Below are 23,181 nucleotides of genomic sequence, written 5' to 3' on the forward strand. Positions count from 1 at the left end.
AGCGGCGTTATCTGTTCACGCCAGGTGGAAGTCTTGAGCTCTTAATAAGTGGTCGCAAAGTTCATTTCTACAAGGAAGATTGAACGAGTTCCTCCGCCGCTGCCGTTCCTGTTGATTTCTCTTTCCTCTCTTTCGGAGTGATGACTGCCGCGGGGATGGAGAGGAAGAGAAAAGGTCATTTCGACTCTCAACGACGGGTTTTCGAGCGGCAGTTAGCCGGACATCTCAGTCGTTCGAATTGTCTTAGACCTCCGGTAGAACCGAAAGGAAGGCTGACGGGGAAGAAGAAATAATAACAAGATGACGCAGCAGGACGAGAGAGAAAAACTATTATTCCGGTGCCTTCAGAAGTCACGAATCATGATTCTGTCTTTACAGACAGAAATTGGTTTTACAAAATGTTTCGTCGACTGGAGCTGTCAGCGAGAAGCGCTGCGGACCACACAGACGATCCGACGAGGAAGATAACTAAGCCCGAAAAAGAAGAAGTCGATGTTTTGACTTGATAACCGACTCACAGAAAGCCTGGCTGAGCACGAAGGAACACGAGCCGTGATCAAACTGAGGCAAAGGAATGGAGAATGGGAATTCGAGTTTCCTCGAATCGCACACAGTCCAAGAAAGAATAGCCTCCGAGCGGGAGACGTACCGGTGGTGGTTTGTGGCATCGAATCGAGGAGCTATGCCGTTGAAAGAAGACACGCGCAGGTCGTCTTATAGCCGTGAGACTGGGATTCCCCAGTTTCCGTTCGTTTTATTGACTCAATACCGTTCATTTCCGCATGAACTCCCTACCTATTCGCGGACTCATCCCCCTCATGGTACTCGCGAGGCAGAGGGGGAAACGGATTTCAAAATCTAGAAATATTTGTCGAGATCAACTCGAGAGATCACAGTTGGAAGCATCACTGCGCATGCGCAGATGTTGACTATGTACATCACCTTTTTACAGATATATCAACTCGTGAGATATCTATTCACTTGCAGCTTCGCTGTCTCTACGGAATGTTCATTGGCTCTTTGTACAGTTCATCCTCTTCTATCTATTCACAACTAGACGTACAAGCTCGACTGCCGGTCGCTGTCGAGCGTGAAATACTTGGCTGAATCCGATTCGCTCGCCGACGACATCGACGATCTGAGCGTCTGATAGATATGGTTTGAGGTGTCAACCCGGACCGTATCTCGAGGTAAGCTCACCATGTACGACGGCATGCCCCTCGGCGTGAGACCGGCGTAGCCGACACTCGACGTCGGCATGCTCTGGATGATGGTGGGCTGCAGGACGTACGGGTACTTATTGTCCTGATACTGAGCATACACCGAAGTGCCGCTTTCCATCTGCTTCAGCGTTTTCACGGGGTCTCGCTGTGGTGTAGATCGGCGACCGTACCACATCATCAAACCTCCCACCACCATGAGCACAGCACCGAAGAGAGACAGTGCTCCAACGAGAAGACCTCGTTTTGCGTCACCTCCGCAGTCGAGGTCGCTTTCGTCGAGATTCCGCAACAGCTCGCCCTGGAGTCGACTTGGACCAGCGCAGCGAACCATCGAGCTGTTGTGGTAGAAGACGTCTTGCTGCAGATGCTGCCACAACCAGAGTAGATCACAGTTGCATTCCAAGGGATTCTTCGTTACGTCGAACGATTCGAGCATTTCGACTGGCAGAAGATGCGGATCTAAGTGACGAATGCCATTGCCCTTGAGGCTGATGTGCCTCAGCATCGGCAGTCCACCGAACAAGTTCATCGGTAGCTTCTCGAGCTGCATATTGAACTCCATGATAACTTCCTCTAGCTCGAGGTTTGCTGCGAAAGCGTCTTCGTCGATCCTGCTGAACATTTCCGAATAGCTCAGAACGAATTTCTTCAGTCGGTACGAAGTTCTCAAGTCCTTGGTGCTCAGCCGAGTAATCAAATTGCCTCCGATGTTGAGCTCTTGGAGCATTTCGAGGGAGTTTATAGCCTTGGGGAAACTCTGCACGTTGTTGTACTGGAGATTGAGGGACTTGACTTGCTTGAGTCCGGTGAATGCAGCCGGGTCGATCTGAGCGATACCGCATTTATCGAGCTCGAGTTCTTCGAGAGAGCTCAAGTGATAGAAAGCAGATTCGTCCACCATCGACAGGGCGTTCGAGCCGAGATCCAAACTCTTCAGGTGGCCGAGGTAAATGAACGATTCGGTTGGAACTGCGCGGAAATGATTCGCTCGGAGAACGATCTTCTTGATGTTCTCGAGTCCCGTGAAAGCCGCGGGATTTATGGCCGAGATGTGATTGTTGGACAAGTCGAGGACCTCGAGGCTCTTCAACTCGCTGAAGACATTCGGACGAAGTTCCGTCAGGAGGTTCTTCTTCAGAATCAGTGTCCGTAGACTCTATGGAAGAGAAGGAACGCTTTTTTAGATCATTTGCTCTTCTGACTCCATTTAGACCCGTCTGCGGGCTTTTTACGGAATCGTCCCGTCATCTGGGACTCGGCGGACGGAATTGATGCCTACCCCTGCTCCACGGAAAGTCTTGACGCTTAGCTCCTTGATGAAGTTGAAGCTCAAGTCGACTTCGCGAAGACCCTGAAGAGCGAAACTGTCTTCGCCGAGCTCCGAAATTCGGTTCACGCTGAGGTCGACCACTTCGAGATCAGAATAAACCCCGATTGCAGAGTGTATGATCGCGATGTTGTTTTTCGAAAGGCGGATTTCCTTCAGCATCGGATGCAGGGTAGCGGGGAAAACGTCCAGAGATGCGTCCTGGCAGTTGACCGTGAGCTCGGCATCGTTGCACCGACATCGACGAGGGCAGAACGAGGACCATCTCGCAGAAGCCACGCCAGCGAGCAATATCAAGATTAATGAGGGATTCCTGAAGGAGAAAGAGTAAGCGTTGTAGAAACCGTTCTCAGGTACTGATCGTGATGATAAAAGAAATACTCGCTACGAAATAATAACAATAATTGTCCCTCCGGCAATGGTCAACCGGTCATGAGACTCCCTTCGCCAGCCGGAGAAAAACCGTCTAGCCAGTTACCCCCCCTTAATAACGGGGTAGCTACCGAAAATTTCTGAGGCCTCGGTCGTCTGACCGCGCCGATATTCGACCTGCTCTCTGACGGATGGCCTACTACTGCAAGATGAGCTACCTAATTCCTTTCTCCGCGGCTCCGGGACTACCGTGAACTTTCCCCAAATTATGCCGACGAGTTCCCGAAAATATAATGAACGCTTTCTCTCTACGATTCCCCTCAATCTCCGGTCGAATGACGATGTGTCAGTCGGGAGACCCGAGGGAGCGCTGGCAGTGCTCTATGATCGGATCTATCACTCGAGACTGGGGACCTACATTTTGGTATGGAACAAGGGTCCTCCGATTCACTTGACGTAATCCTTTGTGGTAGCTAATACGCTTATCCTTAGAGTTCACTATCGAACAAAGCACATCTTATCCGATCCGGAACGGTCGAAGCGCCCAATAATGAGACACATGCGCACACACGACAGTCGCTGTCAAACTGAGATCTGAGGGCCTCCAAGGCGGCGAGCAGCTTTTATGGCTCAGCCTCCTTTCCCACAAGAGGTAGGCGAGGAGAAATCCAACGAGCCGCTGCTGCTGTTGAATTCAAACTGAGGAACCGTGATGAGCGAGCCCGCCAACCAGCAAGTTGCTGGCGAGTCAGACCGGCGACGGAGCCGTAATGACTTGTTTGAAACCCCAGGACTCGAAAAGGCGGCACCTTCAGCGAAATCTCGTCTTCAAACGAAACGAATTCGCCCCAACCTTCCGGCGGCCGATCTGTCATTGGCGCTCATGAGGACTTCTGAAAATTCGATTCTAGTTGAGTCGGACTTCCTGTCGTACGATGCGCTCCGAGACCCGCTTGGGTTCCTCTATAGCGAACCCTTCCGCGCATGTTTAGAAAATTTCGAGATATATATATTGGAGATCCCGACGATGCTCAATCCGACACGACGGATCTCGAAATTCACGGAGACGCGGCACTCACTACCTCATAGCACACCTGATGCCTCTTCATAGAGAGATGTCATCATCGTCGAGCTCATTACTTGAAGTCAAAATCGCTCATTACCCGAACCCATAGCGTTCCGGCGTCGATCTCCGCTTATGCTCTGGGCCCGTGGGATTGCAGAGCCCCACATTACTTGGTGACTTCAGACGTTTACGTTCGACTCCTCGGCCAGGAACCAACAACAGCTGTTGCTGTCCACCCTGGGAACATGTGTTGGACGGAGGCGGATATTCTGGGTGGTATAGCACTCGTGCTGGCCGGCGGTAAAATTTACGGAACAACCTCTCGTTCGGTAGGCAGTACGTCGCATCTTCTGCGCTGGATTAGGCGGTAATCAACGGTGAATTAGACGAGCACGAACGCAGAAACAAATAGCCAGTAGGCAGGCGTGTGGGCGAACGGCGCGCGCACGCCCGGGCTCGACCTCCGGTGCGTAGATCGCGAGAGTACGTGGCTCGATGCGGCTAACTAAGTATGCGCGCATGCGGCTCGCGGATTTGGGGAACACACACTATGCGCGCTTGTTAGCATTCGAATCAGAGCGTGGGATCTGCGGAGAGTCATCAACGGAAAGAAAAACTAATCATTAAAGGATGCTTGGGCTCCAGGCTCCGACAAACTAATTAGGATTTCATATGAGTGCATATGTAAACAGCCAGTGCACGGACGAACGCGAAAAGGTACAACATCCGGTACCAGGCCAGATATCAGAGCCAATGACGACTTGACGCGAGAATCCTCACATTCCTTTAAGACGAACAACCGCTTCTAGCCGAGAATCGCTAACGAGCCCATCGTCGAGATGAGTTCTACTCGTCCCGGGAAGGGGGCGGCCGATCTGATCGATTTGAGGTTTGCAAGACAGTCGTAAGGAATAATTACAATATCAACTCGAAGGGAATCCTCACCAATTGGACGAGATCCTCTACGGAACGGGTCGAAGCGAGACCGAGCGTGATAACGGCTCCCGAATACAGGACCGGAGCCGACTGCGGACCTGGAGAAATTGTTTCTCAAGCTCGCTTGTGGGCGTTTCGCTCACCCAGGTCGACGACGTCAGCGTCAAAACTCGTAGCGAAAACAACGTCACGACCTCCAAGAGACAACTTCATCTAAGGCGACCGACTCCCTAGCGATTCGTTGACGCGGCCTGGTCACCGCTGATACGCCACCGAAAAGTGCATGGTATCGAAAAAAGATGCCTCAATGCGGCTCCCGGCACTCGGCATTTGATGAGCTCGGAGCGAGCTCTTCCTTTTTTTTTCTTTTTCGTTTTTATTGTGAACTGTCGGTCCCTTCATCAGTGGACCACCTCGAAGAGTGTTTTTCGCTTCGACCGCCCGCCCGCCGGCCAGCCTCGCCGTCCGTCCGTTCGGCCGAACGTTCCCGGCTTACTGTGTATGTAAGTGAAATAGATCTACTGTTCGAGTGTCGCCCCTAGACGACTCAGTGACCGAGTCACTCGGAACGATGAGCCAGCGGTACAATGCAGAGGATGTTTTCGGAGGAACGAGACCATCGAATTTGCGGTTGGGATTAAGGAGATTATCGTGTGCGAGAGCAGCAAAATAAACCTCGAGAAATGGACCCACACAGCTCTCGACAGTCGTGCCGAGAGAAGCTCTCGATCACCGTGCTCCCGGGCTATCCTTCGGTTGACTGGATAATTTTTGCTGACATATATATTTATGGCGTTCCCATCGAAAGCGACTCATAAAAGCGACCCGGCGATGAAACCGCCTGGCGTCGAGAGGTCGGCGTGCTCGATTCTCCACGGACCTTCGAAGCCCTCGAGAATGAAGAGTGAAGGATCACGTATGGGTAGGTCTCTCGCTGTTTATGGCAGTGGCTCTACGATTCGAATAGCAATGCGATTCGACTCGGCTTGGAAAACACTCCTTCTAGTCCAGTGGCTCGGAAGAATAGCGGAGCTAATCAATGAGTGAGTTGACGAGTGGTCGCGGCGGACGATCAATCCACGGTTTGCTACACCGTGTTGCCGATTCCGATCCCCGATGAGAGCGGAGGAGAAAGAGACAGAGAACCTAGGCGGATAGGTTGATGAATCTGCAGACGAATGAAGTTATCACGGAGCACGACATGCTCGACATATGTTCCGCGGCGGAGTGAAACCGACCGAACGAACGAACGGACGAACAACCGAGTGAATGTACGACCGAGAGTCGATGACAATACAAGACATCGGATAGGCCCCAACTGCCACCGCGTGAGGCAGGACGATGCCGACAAGAAACCAAAAGAGAGGGAATCCTAGAAACACATTTGCACATCGCATCGATGTGACTCATGCAGGGTTCAATGGGTGTCTGTTCAATCGCCACTCCGCTGTCCGAGTCTTTCCCTTTAATAATTTGTGCTGCAAGCGGGAAATTGCCGCCCGCTTCTGACCATCTCGGACGCGGGTGAAATGGTCAAATGAGACGGAACATGCGCGTATAATAATGGAACTTTCCCCGAATCCGCTCCGGACGAGCGTGATGGACGGAGACGCCATCGTCGACGACTCGACGATCGATCGCTCTTCCTATCATGTACAAATGGCAACTCGAGGAATGCCGCTGTTTTGTTTCGTATGTCGTATTACGGCGGAGGGTTTCGCTGTCGAGGAGCGCTCCGACCGGACGCTCATCATGAGTGGTCGAAAAATTGTTTCACGGGAATTTTTGTTGACTCATAACAGAATAACACCGCATCATCCGAGGAACCACCGGTCCGAACAGTCAGTCGGAACGGAAAAACAAAACGACTGCTGAAGTTGTTCCATTGTCTTCCGCCTGAAAGTGCGTCTCTCTCATCGACCGAAGGCGTGCTCTGAGGCTTCCAACTGGAACATAATAGCGGCTCAGAGAAGACAATGTGCTCGTTCTTATCTCACGATTCCATCGGACATGTTTATGGACACCGAGCTCGAAAGTGGTCAGAAGCCCCGCTCGCCGACGAGCAGATGCTCAATTGAAAACTTCCAAGCGGAGCAATTAGCAGAGCTCATTACATAAAACACCGAGGCTCGCGTCGGCGGACTCCTTCTGCTCCGCTGTAGACTCATCCGCACTTTACTGATCAACTCAGTGTCTTGTGACTCCCAAGCACATCTGAAGAGGCGGTGGGAGAAGCACGAGGTTCGAGGGGATCCGACGCACTTGATGTTGAAGTCGTTTTCCTCGAAATAGAACTCCGCTCAGGTGGAGCTCCATCAGTCAAGCGCGGTGACCGAATTTAATTCTAGCTGCAGGCTCGACTCGAGCAACCCTTCTTCATGAAGTCGACGAGTAGTATGTCTGCACCTGATTCAAGATTTCTTTTGTTGTTCCGTGAAAGCCTTTAATTACAGCGAAAAAATGGCCGACGGATTCGCGGAACATGGTGACGTCGCCGCACCCAGTCACCACCACAAGCTCACGACATGTTATTATTTGCGACAAAACTTTTCTATCCGTTTGTTGCTGCTGTTGTTGTTGTTGTTATCGTTGTTGCTGCTGTGGCTGTTCTCTCGGGGTCGTTACTGGAGTTGTTGGAGTCGTTGTTGCCGGTGATCATCTCTCTGTGACGAAGTCGTGACCGCTACTGGCATTCCTCAAACTTGACCTTTACTCTTCTCCTTGTGAAAATCTACGAGTTCAAAACCTTGCTCAAGGTCTTGCCCTGAACTCCGGTCCAATTCGGAGCGTTCATACGGGCGTAGGGTTAAGTAACCGTTCCAAGAAACCCATTTTGGCATTCCATTCGACGAGACTATGCAGAAAACGCTTCTGTGGATGCATTCCCGAAGCTGTCGCGGGTTGCACACGAGCCTCAAAACTCGAGCTAGAGCTCAAGCTTCAGAAACCCCAGGAATATGGTCACGCACTTTCGTCCTACGAAATCATCGTCCTGAGAAATTCGGATTCTGAAACCTGAGTTCAGGCTCAGTGCTCCGACGATTCGCTCCCGGGACCGACATGTTGGACAAAGCGAGGTGGGGGTGAAGTGCGTCGGAGTTTGGTGACTCATCTCCTCAGGGTGTCCTGGCGCGTCCTGAAGAATGAGTGACAGGACCTCGCGAGCTTGTCAAACACATGCTCTCCGGACCGAACCCCATCATCATGATTATGATCATCATCATCGAGGTACTAATTTGCCCGAGACGCACTCCCGTCGAACAGAATTAAAACACCATATGGCGTAGTCGTCGTCGTATAGCGTGTAAGTGTGCTTTGAAGATTTGTTCCGTTCGGGAATATGTTCGCGGATAGAGCAGCCATAGCGCGAATTCGATGTTGAGCTGTCGTTTTCGCTCGATCCATTCTGTTTCAGATCGTTTTCGAAAAGATCGCTCGCTCGTTCGCTGGCGGAATCAGGTCTAGGGTCCAGGGTTGATGTCTCACTCAGGACCCCTGCGTCGAGAAGACGCCCGCTGCGACGAGTCGTGGCGTCAACGCGTTACCGCTGCCGCCGCCGGCGGCAACAGCTATGTGCGGAGGAGAATTTAAATTAAGTTCGATAAGTCATTGTTGACAGCTTTCGATTCACCCGTTGCTCGTTTTCTGACTCCCTGGCATGCTTGTTCCTCCGACAGACCGACGGACAGACAGACAAATAGACAGTCCCAGTTCGACTGGTTCGGGTGACTGCTCGTGTGTACGAATCGTTGGGACCGGTTTCGGTTTTCCTTTTCGGTCTCGTCACCCGCTCCGCCTCATAAGAGGAGGCGATTCCGAGCGAGCGCAAACTCTCGGTCCGAACTCCATACAGTCGCCTCGAGCTTCATGAACACCGAGAGGAACGAACGACGGGAGGGGAGGCGGTCGAGGACGCTGCATGTTCGTTTCGGAGAGTTGCCGTCGCGTCTGGTTGGGTGAGGTTAATTTGTGGCATGGATCCGCTGTTCCCTGAATTCGAGGCCTACGAGGCTTTTGTCGAGTTCAAGAAAAAAGCGCCGAGAGCGTTTCGCGTGAAGATTCGATTCAGCATCTAGAGCTGTGCCTTTTTGCTTTTACGGTGCCGACGTTTCGGTCAGCAGTAAGCAGAAGGGGCTTTCTTTTTTCTGCAAGGTGTCGCTCTGTTTGCCGAAGCTCTCTAAGGGCGGTTTTTCATGCAGAGAGTCTCGCGCGACCATCAACTCCATTAGCTGATCGCTCTTCCGACGGCTTCGACGAGCTCATTAGAGGCGTCGAGGCCGCATCTCTCATCCGTTCGGCTCGTTGACATCGATCGGATTTTCCGAGGTGTACCGGCGACGAGATCGATTGCGGAAATCTCAGCCACGACCTAAATGCTTGATGGCGAGAGGAATAATTCTCATTGATCCTTGCCATCAAGGTCTCCGGGACCTCGAACCTTCAAGCGGACTATCCGATCGATCGACCGTCGGGGTATCCATCGCGGATCACCGGTGGGATCTGTGGATCCTTATCCGCGGGGATCTGAAAAAGAGAAGAAAACAGAAAGTGTTGAAAGTATTTAGTCGGGACGAAAGCGTGACCCGCTTTTTAAGACACAACAGTAATAACCGATGCCGCAGAAGCCGCATCAAATGTAAAAGGCCTCTTTGATCCTTACTTTGATGTGAAGTGCGTCTATGAGGCTGAGATGTGTTTTAGCCTCGACCACGAATACCGGGACATAAAATCGCGTTTCGGATCTTTTTCGGCTTTAAATGTGCCGAGCCAGCATCGTTGGTTTTCGGTTTCACCGGCGGTGGCGGCGCACCGAGAGACAGCGGCACAAAGACCGAGAGACAGACCGATAGCTAGACGGATAGTCGAATAGATATATACACTCGAAAAGACATTTATGACAGCTGTAAATACTAACTGCTGAAGAGGGACATCTGAAGCTTGTCCGCCTGAGGTGGTTCATTGCGAACTGATAAAGCGGAAAACCGACGAAAGGGAGACCACCAGACGAAAAATAGCTTTGGACACCCGGCGATTTTACATATCTGACCGAACGAGTCGTGTCATCGATCGGCGACCCCTTGCTCAGTCCGCTAAGGAATTTATTCCTCTCCGAGAAGCAAGTGAAATGAAGTTCACAAGCCGACGATCTGAAAATTCCCTCCAGCCCACCTCTAATGGAAGACGTATCAACTCATGACAGATGCAGGTGGATGCAGATGCACCCGACTGCAGGCACGAAACGTGTCGAGGAAACTCCCCCAGCGGAACTGCGACGTGTGTCATCCAGCGTACGAGTATTTATGTTCATGTCGCGTCCAATCCACGCGGATCTGCATCGTCGCCGGAATTTATGCCCGAGCCATAAATGCATCGTCGTGCCATCCGTCAGTGTCCGCGTGATCCGACCAGAAAGCGGTGGTCAGCCAGAACTCGACGTGCCATGCCGTGCTGTGGACGTTTAATGTAGGTCGCTAGTTTCCTGCCCCGATGTTTTGTGTCGGATTGTTTCGCTGATTTCTTTTATTTCTTTCGTTTTCGCTCCATCTTTCCTTTTATTGTTCACTGTCGCCGCTGACATTGCGTGACAGTACGCAGCGCCAGTCGCGAAGTTGTACCAGTTCGGATCCGTCGTTTGGCTAGTCTGGCTCGTTCAGCGTTAATCTGTGTGAAGACGCTGTTCACGATTTGGCGGCGGCGGTGGCGACCGGTACTCCTTCAAACTGCTGCGCTGATGTTTTTTTTCTTCTCTCGGCTGCCTGCTGCAGAAGAGGCGAAGTGCTTGAGACGAGCGGCAAGGATCTTCAACTGCCGGGGTTCCTCCGAACTTGAGGGGTGTGTCTGTGATTTCGGGGGTCCGGAGCAGCATCGGGTCGTCTTCACTCACTACCTGCATCAATTTTCGGTACGGGGTTCTACGAGAAATGCGTGAGGCTCGGACAAGGAACTGCGAGGTTCGTCCTTGCGCGGATTTCCTCTCAATCTCGAATCGGTTCTATGAGAGGCCGCTCCTGAATTCCCGAAATTTTCCCTCCTGAGAGGGGAAATGCACCATCTCGGTCTCGGGTGTCGGCTACGCTGCGGGTGGCGGCGTAGAACTCGCCCGGGCCTGGCTACCAGTGTCCCTAGTGAGTGCATCAGGTGCATTTGGGCGCCCATTAAACGCTTCGAACGAATGAAACTTAAGCACTGTCTTGCTCTGACTGAGCAATTTCCCCTTCACTGTTTCGGTCTGTTTAATTGCAGCGACACAGGGAAAAGAACATCGTTCGAGAGAAACGGTTCGACACGACCAGGCGCTTCAATCGCTCATCGTCAAAGAGGTGGAACACGGTCAGCAGCAGCGATCGACACCGACTCCATGATAAGTTGACGTCACAGGCGAGATCGACAGTCTCCCGTTTTATCGTCGACGTCAACAGGAGCACGGTTCGAAGTGTTTTCGTCTTCCCCAAATAAACACGACCACCGCCCGATCCGTTGTTATTTTGAGCCGTGGGCGCGTGTGAAATATGATGTTCGATGCTTTCGACGAACAGATGAGTAATGTCTCGGCGCGATTAATCATCGTAACGCGATTCGTTCATGTGGACGACGAGGAGATCTGCAAGGCGGACCGACGCAAGTTGAGCAAACGAGCGATTTCGGCTCCGAGAGCTGGAAGATTATTACTCCGGCAAATTGAAACACTCTATAAAAGGACGGACACCTGCCACCAGTGTCGCTGTCCTGCCGCCGCCGCGCCGTCTTATCGAGCTCAGTGGGATCATCGTTCCGAATGGTTTGATCTCGGATTTTTGCACCGCTTGAGTACTTCCATGTCCCGACCCACCGCGGTGCGTCGCGTCTCCTGCGAGACGTTTTTCCGCCAGCCGTGCAGTCGGGGAAGCCGCTTTCGCCTCGAAACAAAAACTCCTGGGAACCGCGCTCTGTAAACGCGTTATTTTTGCCGTTTCCGGCACCGGGGAGATCGGTGTCTCGCATCGCTGGCCAGTGTATCGATCGATGGTCGCACAGGACGCGTTCGAGAGCGTTCTGCGACTCCTCAAAAACAATTTTCCCCCCTTTCGGGTGTCCACCTTGTTCCGAGCGCTCTCAGGTTAGTCGCACCCCCGAGCTCGAGCTGGGAACTCATTCCCATGTTCTCCCGGCGTATCCAGGATGACCGATCTCTATTCAGGAGAAAAGCCCAGCCTTGTGAATAGTGAATTAAGCAGGGGGTTCGATGCGAGAAATCAGTCGAAAACGTATAAATAACTAACAACCCATCACCGTCGGATCTACGGATCGCAGGCCCATACGATCGGAAACGTTCATTACCACCGAACGGGGAGCGATCGGCTAGTTCGTCCGATATATAAACGCTGTGCAGCATAGTTACCACACCCTGATAAATGGTTGACCATCTAGCCCAGCGGTATGTATCCGACATTATTCATGCATGTGGATATTTCTTTGCTGCTCGATGATATGATTGTGGTGGGACGGATAGGAGGAAGAGGAAGGAGAGAAGAAACAAAACCCTAGGGGACAGCGCGTCCGCTCGTTCCGCTCCGCAGTGGGGGCGCGTGAGAAACAGTCAACAGAATTCTCATCGGATGAGAAAAAGAAAATAATGGAGACATCCACCGCTGGCCCATCCGCTCTTTCGTCGGCACAGGTTCGAACTTCCGAGTCGGGTCTCCCCAGAAACAAATCCGCCCGACGGGATATCGCACCAGAGATGTCGAAAAGAAAACAAGTAGTACCAGCATAAATTATATTGCTGAATTTCCGCTCGATATGTACGCAGCATGGCGGGATTAGAATTCGAAGAAATGATGGAACGGAGAATTACTTTCAATATCGTTTGCAAATTTCCAAGAGGAAATTATGCAGACTTGTCTTGCGCTCGATTGTTCTACAGCGGCCAGGAGAGGATCACGGAGCCGCATAGTGAAGAGCTCGGATCAGCTTTCTGAGCGGGCAGAATTTCTGAAACGCTTTGGAAGCGCTGAATGAGCGTAAAGTTTGATGAATGGAAAGAGAACACGGCAGACGAATTCCTGATGAACGGATGGGCAGATAGCGTTACGAGCTGTTTGTCGGTGGCGTCGGTCTCTTCCACAGTCCTGAACTTGTAGAGCAAGGAGGAGAAGATAGCCATCATGTCTATTGTTTTCTGAAGGTTCGGCACCTTTGAGCGGCGGCGGGTGTGGTGCAGTCTGGTGACTGCTGTTAGGAAAACGCTGCCACTCCCGTACTGATCAACTTCTTCACCGGAGTCTGCTGCTTCTATTAATTTCAGCTTGCTCAAGAACAAGAGAAACGGCGGACAGCGACAAGAAACAACTGAAAGACGTCGGACCCACCGATCGACTCACCGACCGACCAGAGCGGCGAAAAATTGTCTGACGGCCCGCGCGGCCACAAAATTAAAAATCTCCGAACCGAGCTGTCCAGAACGGTCCGAGGAGCTTGAAGAGATCCCGCGGCTGATTGACCAGCCCATTGAAAATCGTTGTGCATCACCGCATTTACAGAATAATACAGTACCTTCCTCCTTCAGAATGAAGAGAAGGCAGAACAATATTCTACTACAAATCGATTTTACTGCGGACGCGCGCTCTCACGCGATCGATGCTCGGTGAAGATTTCTGCTCCGCAAGAGTTCCAACAAACCCCGAAAGAGAAATGATAAATAACTCCATCGTATGTAGTTTTTCCAACATTTGATTAAATTAGAGCATCTTGGGGAGGATCCCGAGCTCGGACAAGCGGCGGAATTTTTTTTCCGGCCGGATGAGGTATCACATCACGATTCTTCAACGGAGACTGAGCCGCGAGCGTTCCATCCGGGGAGAAATAAAGGAGTCGAGAATGGAGATGACGCTTCACTGAAAGACTCCCATTCGAATGACTGTCAATGAGAGTTGAGTGCTGAAAGCAAATAATCAAGAACGAATTCGAGAGTTTATGATCGATAAATCTTCCATTAGATAGTGTTTTATGCCATGAAAAGAGAGAATTTCTTCACTGGACATTTTCCAGCGATTCTAAAGCGTCCGTTGAAAGACCTTCGGGGGCGCGCGAGTGCCGCGTGATACCGAGACGGGTTGAAGGCGAGCGCGGCACTTTTGCGCCATCTAATTCGGCGATCAGCTATTATTGTGACCGGTATCCGTTTTCGTGAGAAACTCCATATGCAGTGAAATTGGAGAATCCGAAAAAGGGAAACGACGGGAAGGAGCGCTAGATAAATAGATGGCTCGGAATAGAAATGAATCCAAAGATACCGCCTCAATAATTTCAGACAATAATGGCCCAATATCGATAAGGAGAAAGACCCCGCAGACATCTGGTGCTAACCGACTCTCACAATCAGCTCCGATTTCTAGGATCCGCGACGGAAGCGAGCCGCGACACAGCAGTGAAATCGGAGAGAGGTAAAAATAAAGCAGAATATCGGGAAAAAAATAAGCCATGCCACTCGGTGGCAGACGGCTGCCGCAGCATTTCAGGAGAAAAGCCCCGAGCTGAAAATTCCACCGAACATGAAGAAGAAAAACCGAAGGACGACAGAAGTTGGACGGAGGAAGATACGGAGGCGGCGACGGAGTCGACTCAAACGACGGAGCATAAGATCCGCGAGCAAAAGAGCAAGCAAGCGAGCGGACGGTCTGGCATCCAGCGTAAGATCTTGATACCTGCGAAACAAGCGGTTTAAGAGCCGTAGCGACACAGTCCGACACCATAAAGCAACAACAGGTACCTGCAGATAAGCGACAACGATTCAGAAAATGCGATAGCAACTATACCGCGGATCTTCGCCAGAGATCTCTTCAGTCCGCGGCAGCTTCCTCTTCTGCAAGTTATGAGATGGCCGCAACTGTCACCGGAGAAATTCCGTCGGGCATTGCGTCCCTCAGTGCCTTAGGTACTCCGGCCCTCCATCGGGCGTTCAGCTTGAGAATCGTCTCGTCGTCCGTCCCATGTCGTTTGTCGATTCGTTCGTATTCAGTGCCATCCGTCCTCTCTGGGTCGGAAGTTTCTTCGCACTGACACGGGAGCTTGGTCCCTGAGCCGAGGCAAAAGATCACAGCGCCGATAGTGTAAACAGGTCTCGAGTACCTGCGGTCGAATTCCTACTTCGTTGCCGGCGTTGATCCTGCCTTTGGCATCGAAGGAACGGAGGAGAGAATGAGCGACCGACCGACCGAGCCTCCCTCCGTACAACAAAAGACTGTTCAAACTGACTCGAACCAACTGATGAGGATTCCATTGTGCTTAGAGGATCAAAGCGGTCCGATGTCGATTGTATTCGACACTGGATCTGTCTTGTACTTGACGCCGCCGCCAAAGTCAACTTTCGCTTGTTCTTCTTGTGAGAGGACACTTTTTCGGTGAAACTTCAGACTTCACTGCACGCTCGGTGGTGGTGGCGGCGGCGACCACAATACTCAATCGAAGCCGACGCGCGGCCACCTCTCTAACTCACTCGGATTCGAGTCCCGTCAACCGAGTGGCTTAATTTGCGATCGCACCGCCGCGCCGACTAGAGGAAACCACGAGAACGCTTTGAGTGCAGTCCGCATCTCCGAAGATTCTTATGGAGACGTCACTTAATTCCTCTGACATTCATTTCCCCGCGAGAGCTTATCACTTGGTATTTGTTCATGCTATATTCTCTCATTCAGAGGATTTTGCTCTAGACCAGTCGAATGAACGAGAATCCGATGGGGGAAACAACGACCTTCGACGAGAAAGATGATCGACAAGCGGATCGACGTCGAAAATTCGCCCGAGTCGACATGGTCACACTCATGGGTACATCTGAGGCAAGAAGCTGAGAAAAACCCGGACCTCCTGAAGAATTTCGGTAGCTTCAAAGTCGGGGGACGAGCTCCGCCCCGAAAGTCAACTGAACGTGTGCCGCAACGCCACGTAATCAAACCTTTATTCATCCAAACGGCCACGACGTCGACGACGGTCGAAGCACAAACAACAACGACATCGACGAGACCGACAACGGCAGCAACGAGCCGAGATCCACACCAACAGAGCTACATCAAATCCTGACTAGCTGTGACTGTCGTGAGATCGTACGTGTGTTTGTCGGAGGCGTCGCATTCATTCGGAAGATGGATTGGCTTAATTGAAAAAGAAAGACGGAGGATTCGTCATGCCGCCGGGAGCGGCCATGCCTTCACTGGGAACGTCACCACCGCTGCCGCGGACAACATCGAGAATCTCTCGTAGAAAAAACAGCAGTCACACAGAGTGAGACACGTCGGAGCATACGAGGCGTGTTTAGCGTTCGGCGGAAAGAACAACGAAAACTTAACGGCTTCGGATGTCGCTGTCGATTGTGTCGCTTTGCTGCTAATGGCCGTGAGAACGTCGAGAGATGTCAACGACAATCAGTAGCGTCCGAACCTTCGCTGCCATAGGCTTCACGACCAGTAAACGCTGCTGTCATCATCATGGTCGTCTTGGTCGACGGTCGACGCCGCCGTCCCGGCTGTACGTAGATGTACGACGATGTACGACTCCCGCTGTCCAGTGCTGAAAGATGAAGAGCCTCGGTGTTCTACTCGACGATGCTCGTGATAAATGGAAGAAAGCGGCGATGACCTAACGTAGTAAAACATCTCGTACTTCGCAGACAGCGAGAACTGCTGCGAACGTTATGGTGGTAACAAACTCGATCGTAATGGTTTTCGTATGAACGCGTCGCCTGGACTGACGCGCTCGAAAGTCAGGTGGTTCCTCCGGGAACGTCATATTTGGAGAAATAATCGCGGCTTCATTCCGCGTAATATCAGAGCAACCCAATTTGTATCTAAGAGTCCCAATTCACGCCAAACAATAGAAAATCGAAAGGATGGAATCTCGCGGGATCGCATCGCCTCACTCTCGTCCGGGTCTCGGGCTACGAGGTCGTGGTCAGGTCAATTCCGGGCGAAGACGATCAAGCGAGTCGGAACCTGAAACTCGAGATCGCTCGAGATGGTGGAGAATCACGCTGAGGAATCCGGGGTTCAATTAGAAGTCGATCGGTGAGAAGCCTCAGGTACAGGATCTCAGGTAGTGAAAGAAATCCATCCCGGGACAGACGGTGGTATGCGGCGGAACGCATATCTGTGTATTACTGTCTATTGAGAGGATCATCATCTGCTCCGGGAGCAGCGTCTCTACATACATTCATCTCTTTGAAGTCATCGAGGCAGCAGCATCGAAGAAGAAAAGATTGAGCTCGTATCGGTGATGCTTGTTGCAGCCGCCGACGATCGTCGAGTTGTTTGCGGTGGCGAGCTGAAGAGTGACGGCTAAGCCGCTTCTTCTTTTTCTCTCGGCTTTTGATGCCCCAACTTCAGCAACTTCGTCAAGTTCGAGCAGCGAGAGCAAGCAAAGCCTGAGCAGCGGCGGCGGACGTCCACTTTCAATGGAAGTGGGCTATACGTCTCGGGTGAGAACTTCTGACGTCTCGAGCAGGTGCGAAGAAAAACTGTGAGAGAAGAATTGAAGAAGATGAAAAGGATCCCGAGGAGGACTGAGCACAGGGCCCCGGGGAGGAGAAGCCCTGCCGCGACGTCAGCCGATTCAATTTTCAGCTTTTCATCAAGATATGCAAATACCGCTCTCGAAACAATTATCCCGCGCGGCTCGGTCCCTCGAACCGTTCAATCAGCGGTCCAGTATCGGAACACGGGGCCTGGGCACCGGCTCCTGGTACTCGTTCGGAGCATCAGAAAGTCTAGCTCATCTCCCCGGACGAAGAAAGCGCGATACCGAAATCTGGGAAAATAACACACTTCGGTTCCCGGTCCGTTTTGCGCATTTGAGGTGGGATAATTGTTTTGCGGTTTGACACCGGGTGGCGGAATCATGGAGGCGTCCTCGATTCCGCGATGCGGCAGCAACGGCCACGCGACCTTGCTCTCGCGTTGTTCGACCGAAAGGAGACTCGATCGGCGACAGGCTAGGACAAGCATACGCGTAGAGGTCTCACCTCGTTATTCCGCGGAAGATAAGCCCATGAGTCGCGGGAAATCTGTCGCGTGTGACCAAGGGTGATTTTTCCCAACCAGGTCGATGGCTCAGATAGCTCGCTGTTGTGTGGGCGGGTTGTTTTCTTCTGAATTTTCTGGATGCAGGACCGTCGACTAGGGTGTAGTAGAAGAGAATGCGTGGACTCCTTGCTGTGGGAGCACCACTATAGAAGATGAGCAATCTCTCGGAGCGATGGGAAATGATGCGAATCGAAGCTGGAATTTGAAATTCATTCACGTTAGGAAGTATCGTTCCGAAGTGAGTAGTTCCTTCAATGAGGCGTCTATTGTATTCTGGGCTTGCTCCATCTTTCCTCGAGCTGTTGCTGAAACTTTTAATGGACCCTCGACACGCCTCTCGATACTTTCAGCGCTTTGTTCTACTACAATTTCTCGAGACGTTTCACTCTTGAAGTTGTATGGGTCAGACTTTGAGATAGCGATAGAATCTCTCCACTTGAATTCTGGTATAAAGCTCGCTGAGTCTTTGTTTCTAACGAAGATATCCGCCGGGGTCGCTCTCCGATCCATTTCCTCTTTTGTTCACATTCAGGGATGAAGAAAGCATGAGAACAACACCGAAAGCGATGCTGGCGCGAGATTATATATCGTGGCCGCCCCCGTATCCCTTGAGAGGGGAAAAACTTCCGCTTCCATTAGAGAAAAAAAGAGCAAAAACCGCTCCGATAGCGCCGTCGTCGCGTGGTTGGACTCGAATTCCCTGGTGCTGCTCCAACGTCCAGCACTGAGCTCCCCGGGCTGCCCGATTCCATGGGACAAGTGAAAAGAGAAAGAACGTTTTTCAGAAACTGTCGACCCAATACAGCCTGCAGAAAACGATCGTCTTGAGAATCGCGGAGAGCACGGGCAGGGAAACGAGCGTTCGGACGAAAACGACGAGCTGTGAGCCTCGAAAGTACGCCCCCCAGAGTCCCATTCTTCGCCTGATCGCTCGTTCGTACATTGTGCCTGAAATTCGCATCATTGTGATTTAAATTCACATTGCGCCGATCTGTAGATACTCGCATCCAGGCGTCTGATGAATGCGGCCGCCGAGCAGCGGCAGGCGAATTCTTCATTACGACAATCGTTAGTGTAGCCGGTCTCACGCTCTCGTCATACCAGTTATCGTGCCCTCACCCCACCCCCGAAGGAACAGGTCGGCCAATTCTTCACACCCCCAAACCTCCTCCACCCTCGTATACTTGCATCGATCGAATTTGTCGGTTCGGTTCTCTCAATTCACCGCAAGGACCCTCTTCTTGCTTTCAGATTAATGAATGGAGGAACGCCTAGGAGAGAGAGAGCTGATGGGCGTCGCTGAAATCCGACGCGGAGGATTGCGAGACACGACGAGGACGGATAAATCTCGAGAGCAAACTTTTGAGACAGTCCCATGTCAGTCGAGGAGCGTTCCGTGAGCTCTCCCGACAAGGAATCGAAGACGTCGATTCCGCCCAAACTTCAGAGCCGCTCCGTTTCGAGGAGCCGGCGTGGCGAGGAAAGCTCAATCCGGATTCTCGAGTGCAGTCCGTTGACAATGGATCACGAATTGTCGAAATGAAAGATTCGATACAGATATAAGGGGCCAGATACGCGTACGAAATGGTCCCGAATTTCCACCTGGACGACTCCAGCTGCCGCCAACGCCGCCACCGCCATTAATACGAAAAGGTGTGGACGCAAAGATACATACAACGAGATCCCCGAGATAAGCACATCACGAGCCGTCCGGCCGCAGCCACCCAGTCGGTGGCGTGCGATTGAGGGAACGAGTGAGTGAGTGTATAATTTGATTTGTGTACAAACTGAAGTACGGGCCATATCTCCTCGTATCTAGAGATGTGTATCAAGCAGCGTTCGTGATGTGGGAACCGTTAAGTGCTTCGCTCGGCTCGCTCGACACGTGGCCAGTCATCAGTGAAAGTTGGGCCGGCTTGACTCGCTTCTCCGTTTTTCGGATGGCCATTCGATGGAAAGCCGCATGAGAGAGGGCGAATCACGTGCGAGAATCTCTGCTGGGATCGCGACAAAGAGGAATACTTGATGAATGCCGAACCATCGAATCGGAACGTAGTCATAGGTGCGGACCTCGACCCGGAACGTGCAATCCATGGACCTGGGAATCCGAGGGAGCTCCTCCGGATCGGGGATCATCGTGCAGCAGTTTGGAGTCGAAATACGGCCGGACGGACCGGATTGAGATTATCGTGTTCGGCGTTCTGTCGCGTCAGTAGAGCATGTGATTGACCGCGACGAACGAATTCAGGAACCTCCACGAGGCTCAGCGAGGTGTGAATTCACGATACACGGTACAAAGGTCTTCTTTCGCCGATGTAGAATTACGGAGTTGCAGATGCGGAGTCGGATTCCATCATCGAAGGCGATAATTTTCGACAGAGTGTTTGCGTTTCGCGGCATCTGCCGCCGAAAATTACAGCCAGCTCGCCCTCGAATCACATCTGGCCGAAATCATAGCGAGGAAAAAGAAAGAGACTACGAGAGCGACTACTATAACTACTACAGCAACTACTACTACTACCACCACCACCGCCACTACGGCCCGGCACGCAGACATTTTGAAGCGCAAACACGAACGCTTCATTAGGTGTTCTCTCGGTGCCCGGCCGCTCACCTGACCGGGGACTCGACCGATGGCTACTGGGTGCTCAAGTCCACCTCGCAGTCTTTTCTCCGAATTCGAACGTAGTCATCGTCGGAGCACATACATTATCGGAGGCACAACGGTCGCGGCTTCAGGAATCCGAGCGACAAGATGAACATTTCACCTACATACAGGCAGGAGGCTGTCTGCGGCCGGTAGACGGTAGCCGACAAGCCTGGTAGCTGACTCATTGTGTAGTTAGTCGCCGGTCTTGTGATCGGGAACGTTTTTCGGTTCCGCGGCAGACGACATCCGCCTGAGCTGTTACCCAGATGTTCGGATGACGTGAATATAAAAAAATGACTAAGGAATGAAAGAAAGTTCGGAAACGCGTCGCGAGACGGTGACCCGAGCCGACTTCTCAAAACTCTTTGAGGCTGAAAGCTGATATTTGCAGGAATAGATCGTCGGATACGCCGTCCGAGTTTGTAGGACGACTATTTTACGTCGTTGGACGGAAACGGATCCGATTCCATGCATGCGAGACGGAGGGAGTGAAAAATAGCCGATCCCGACCGCTCAATGAACGAATGCACCAGAAGTAGGCCCGAAGGACACTTCGTTGATGAAATGCTGGAACGTACGTAAGAGGGAGGGAATTTTTCCTGAGTAATGATGTAAAAGAGAAACTGAATTCATTTCTCGCGCGCGAATGCGGCAAGCTCCTACTTTCAATGTATTAACCAGAGCGAGCTTCCTGTGCTCGCCTGTGTGTTTTCAAACTAGTCGCCGTACGGGGTATAGCACCTCATTCAAAATTTATAGCTCGGGCCATTTCCTCGACTTGTGTAAATGAGGAACAGACGGCGACACCTCTTCGGCTTGTTGTTGTTCCGGTCCGAGACGTTCAAGAGTCCCACCACGAGTCGTACTCTATTGCATACGAGCGGGCGCGTGCCCAGGAATGTTTTTCGGGGGGGGGGGCAGGGGCATTGTCTTGGTAAGGGCTAGGGGCTAACTACCGATGATGATGAGCCTCAACATAGAACTCTATGGGCCAGAAAGAGATCTTGAGGGAGGCCATCGCCCCCCAAGCTCCCTCCTGGACACGCCACTGCATACGAGCCCTAGAGCACGTGATGAAGAAGAAATATAACCACAATGCAGTTGTGTTGCCGCCCGCCTGAGGGCCCGCCGTGAAAATCAAGTTATGGTTATGGTTATGGTTATAATTGATCCTCGCTGATGTCTACACGTTTTCATTGTCTACATGAGCGACCCTGGTCCAGGGGCGAGTTTACTCAGCGGATCCTTCGGGTCTCATCCTCCCACTTCTCGAGCATTTTCCTCGTCTCCTCCCATTCCCCCTCATCATCCACTCCAATGAAGCCCAGTCTCCTGGCGAGCGCTTCCGTCTCGTGATGATGCGAGTCACATTTCATTATTATGTGTGGTATGGTTTCTATTTGACCGCCGCATCTTGCACAATGCGGGTCAATGGATTCGTATTTCGCGCGGTGGGCTCGCGTAGGTAGCATTCCCGCACGGGCCAATGCCAACAGTGCGCTGCCCCGGCTGTTTGTGTACAAGCCGCGAGCAGTCATGCCTCTCTCCTTCCATTCTCTGTAGAGCTCCAGGCTTGGTTTGGATCTCATTGATTCCGACCAAGTCTCGCTCAACCTCTCTTTGATACGTTTCTTCACCGTATCATTGAAAAGCGTGATCCTCGCGCTCTGATCTTCCCGATATTCAAGGGGGATGTCCGAGCAGCCGAATCTTGTTTTCAGGAAATTGAGTCTCTTTATGGCATCCGAGTATATGTTGACTGCAGCCATCATCGATAGAACCATTCTGGGCCATCGTGATGAGTCCATTGCACTGATCCTTGCAAAATATCGGATTTTACTTTGTGCTTCTCGGGCCTCGAATGTGGACCACCCAAGTTCGCCGAGCACGAAGTCTGACGCTACTTTGTGTCCAGTTATTCCCTCCTCCAAGCTCATATCGAATGGAAATATCTCCTCGATAGAATTGACCCCGGGTGAGGAACCAATATATGTACCTGAATATCGGCTCTTGCTGAAGGACAGATGAAATTCTGTGCCTTACGGAAGGGGTCGCGCTCGGAGCTCCCTCCGGTTCGTCGGTCGGTCCATGGGTTTATGGCGGATCGTCCAAATCGTCATAAGTTCATAAATGCAGCGACGGTGGAAATGAGAGCTAGGCGTGCCTTTCCTCCACTCCCGAAGTCTTATACCGGATATTATGCAGTCGGTTCCTCGTGAAGGCTGCGGTCTGTTGAATGGAAAAGAAGGCTCGGAGGTCGTAAACTAGACGTTCAATCCTATCCGCATCCAGTGCCGAATGCGTGATTTACGAGGTGTGCAGTTACGCTTGTTCGCTCGTTCGAAACGCTGCGACCCACCACGTACGACACACCGGCGCCGTCGCCCACAACAAAGCGTGTTCCCTGCTTTTTTCCGGCGGACCTTAACGTCCGCCTCCATTGGGTTTTGGCGTCCGGCCAAAGGCTCACGATCGACGTCGCCAACGCTCGAGCTGAGGGGAAACTGGTCCGTAAGTGAGCGATGTACACGTTCGTATTGCTTTTTCCCCTTGGATGA

General features: G+C 51.9%; 1 protein-coding gene across 1 annotated transcript; it reads right to left on the reverse strand.

Annotated features, from left to right (window-relative positions):
* Window positions 1-766: 766 nt before the first annotated feature.
* Window positions 767-22,407, reverse strand: LOC100899474 (leucine-rich repeat-containing G-protein coupled receptor 5-like). The gene is made up of 3 exons (XM_029112041.1): window positions 22,238-22,407; window positions 2,503-2,863; window positions 767-2,379 (listed from the first exon to the last, which is right to left on the reverse strand). Exons 1-3 carry the CDS (start codon window positions 22,405-22,407, stop codon window positions 1,054-1,056), a joined length of 1,857 nt encoding a protein of 618 aa, XP_028967874.1. The 3' UTR covers window positions 767-1,053.
* Window positions 22,408-23,181: the final 774 nt, after the last annotated feature.

Source organism: Galendromus occidentalis, unplaced genomic scaffold (assembly GCF_000255335.2).
Source record: "Galendromus occidentalis unplaced genomic scaffold, Mocc_1.1 scf7180000077481, whole genome shotgun sequence".
NCBI lineage: Eukaryota > Metazoa > Arthropoda > Arachnida > Mesostigmata > Phytoseiidae > Galendromus > Galendromus occidentalis.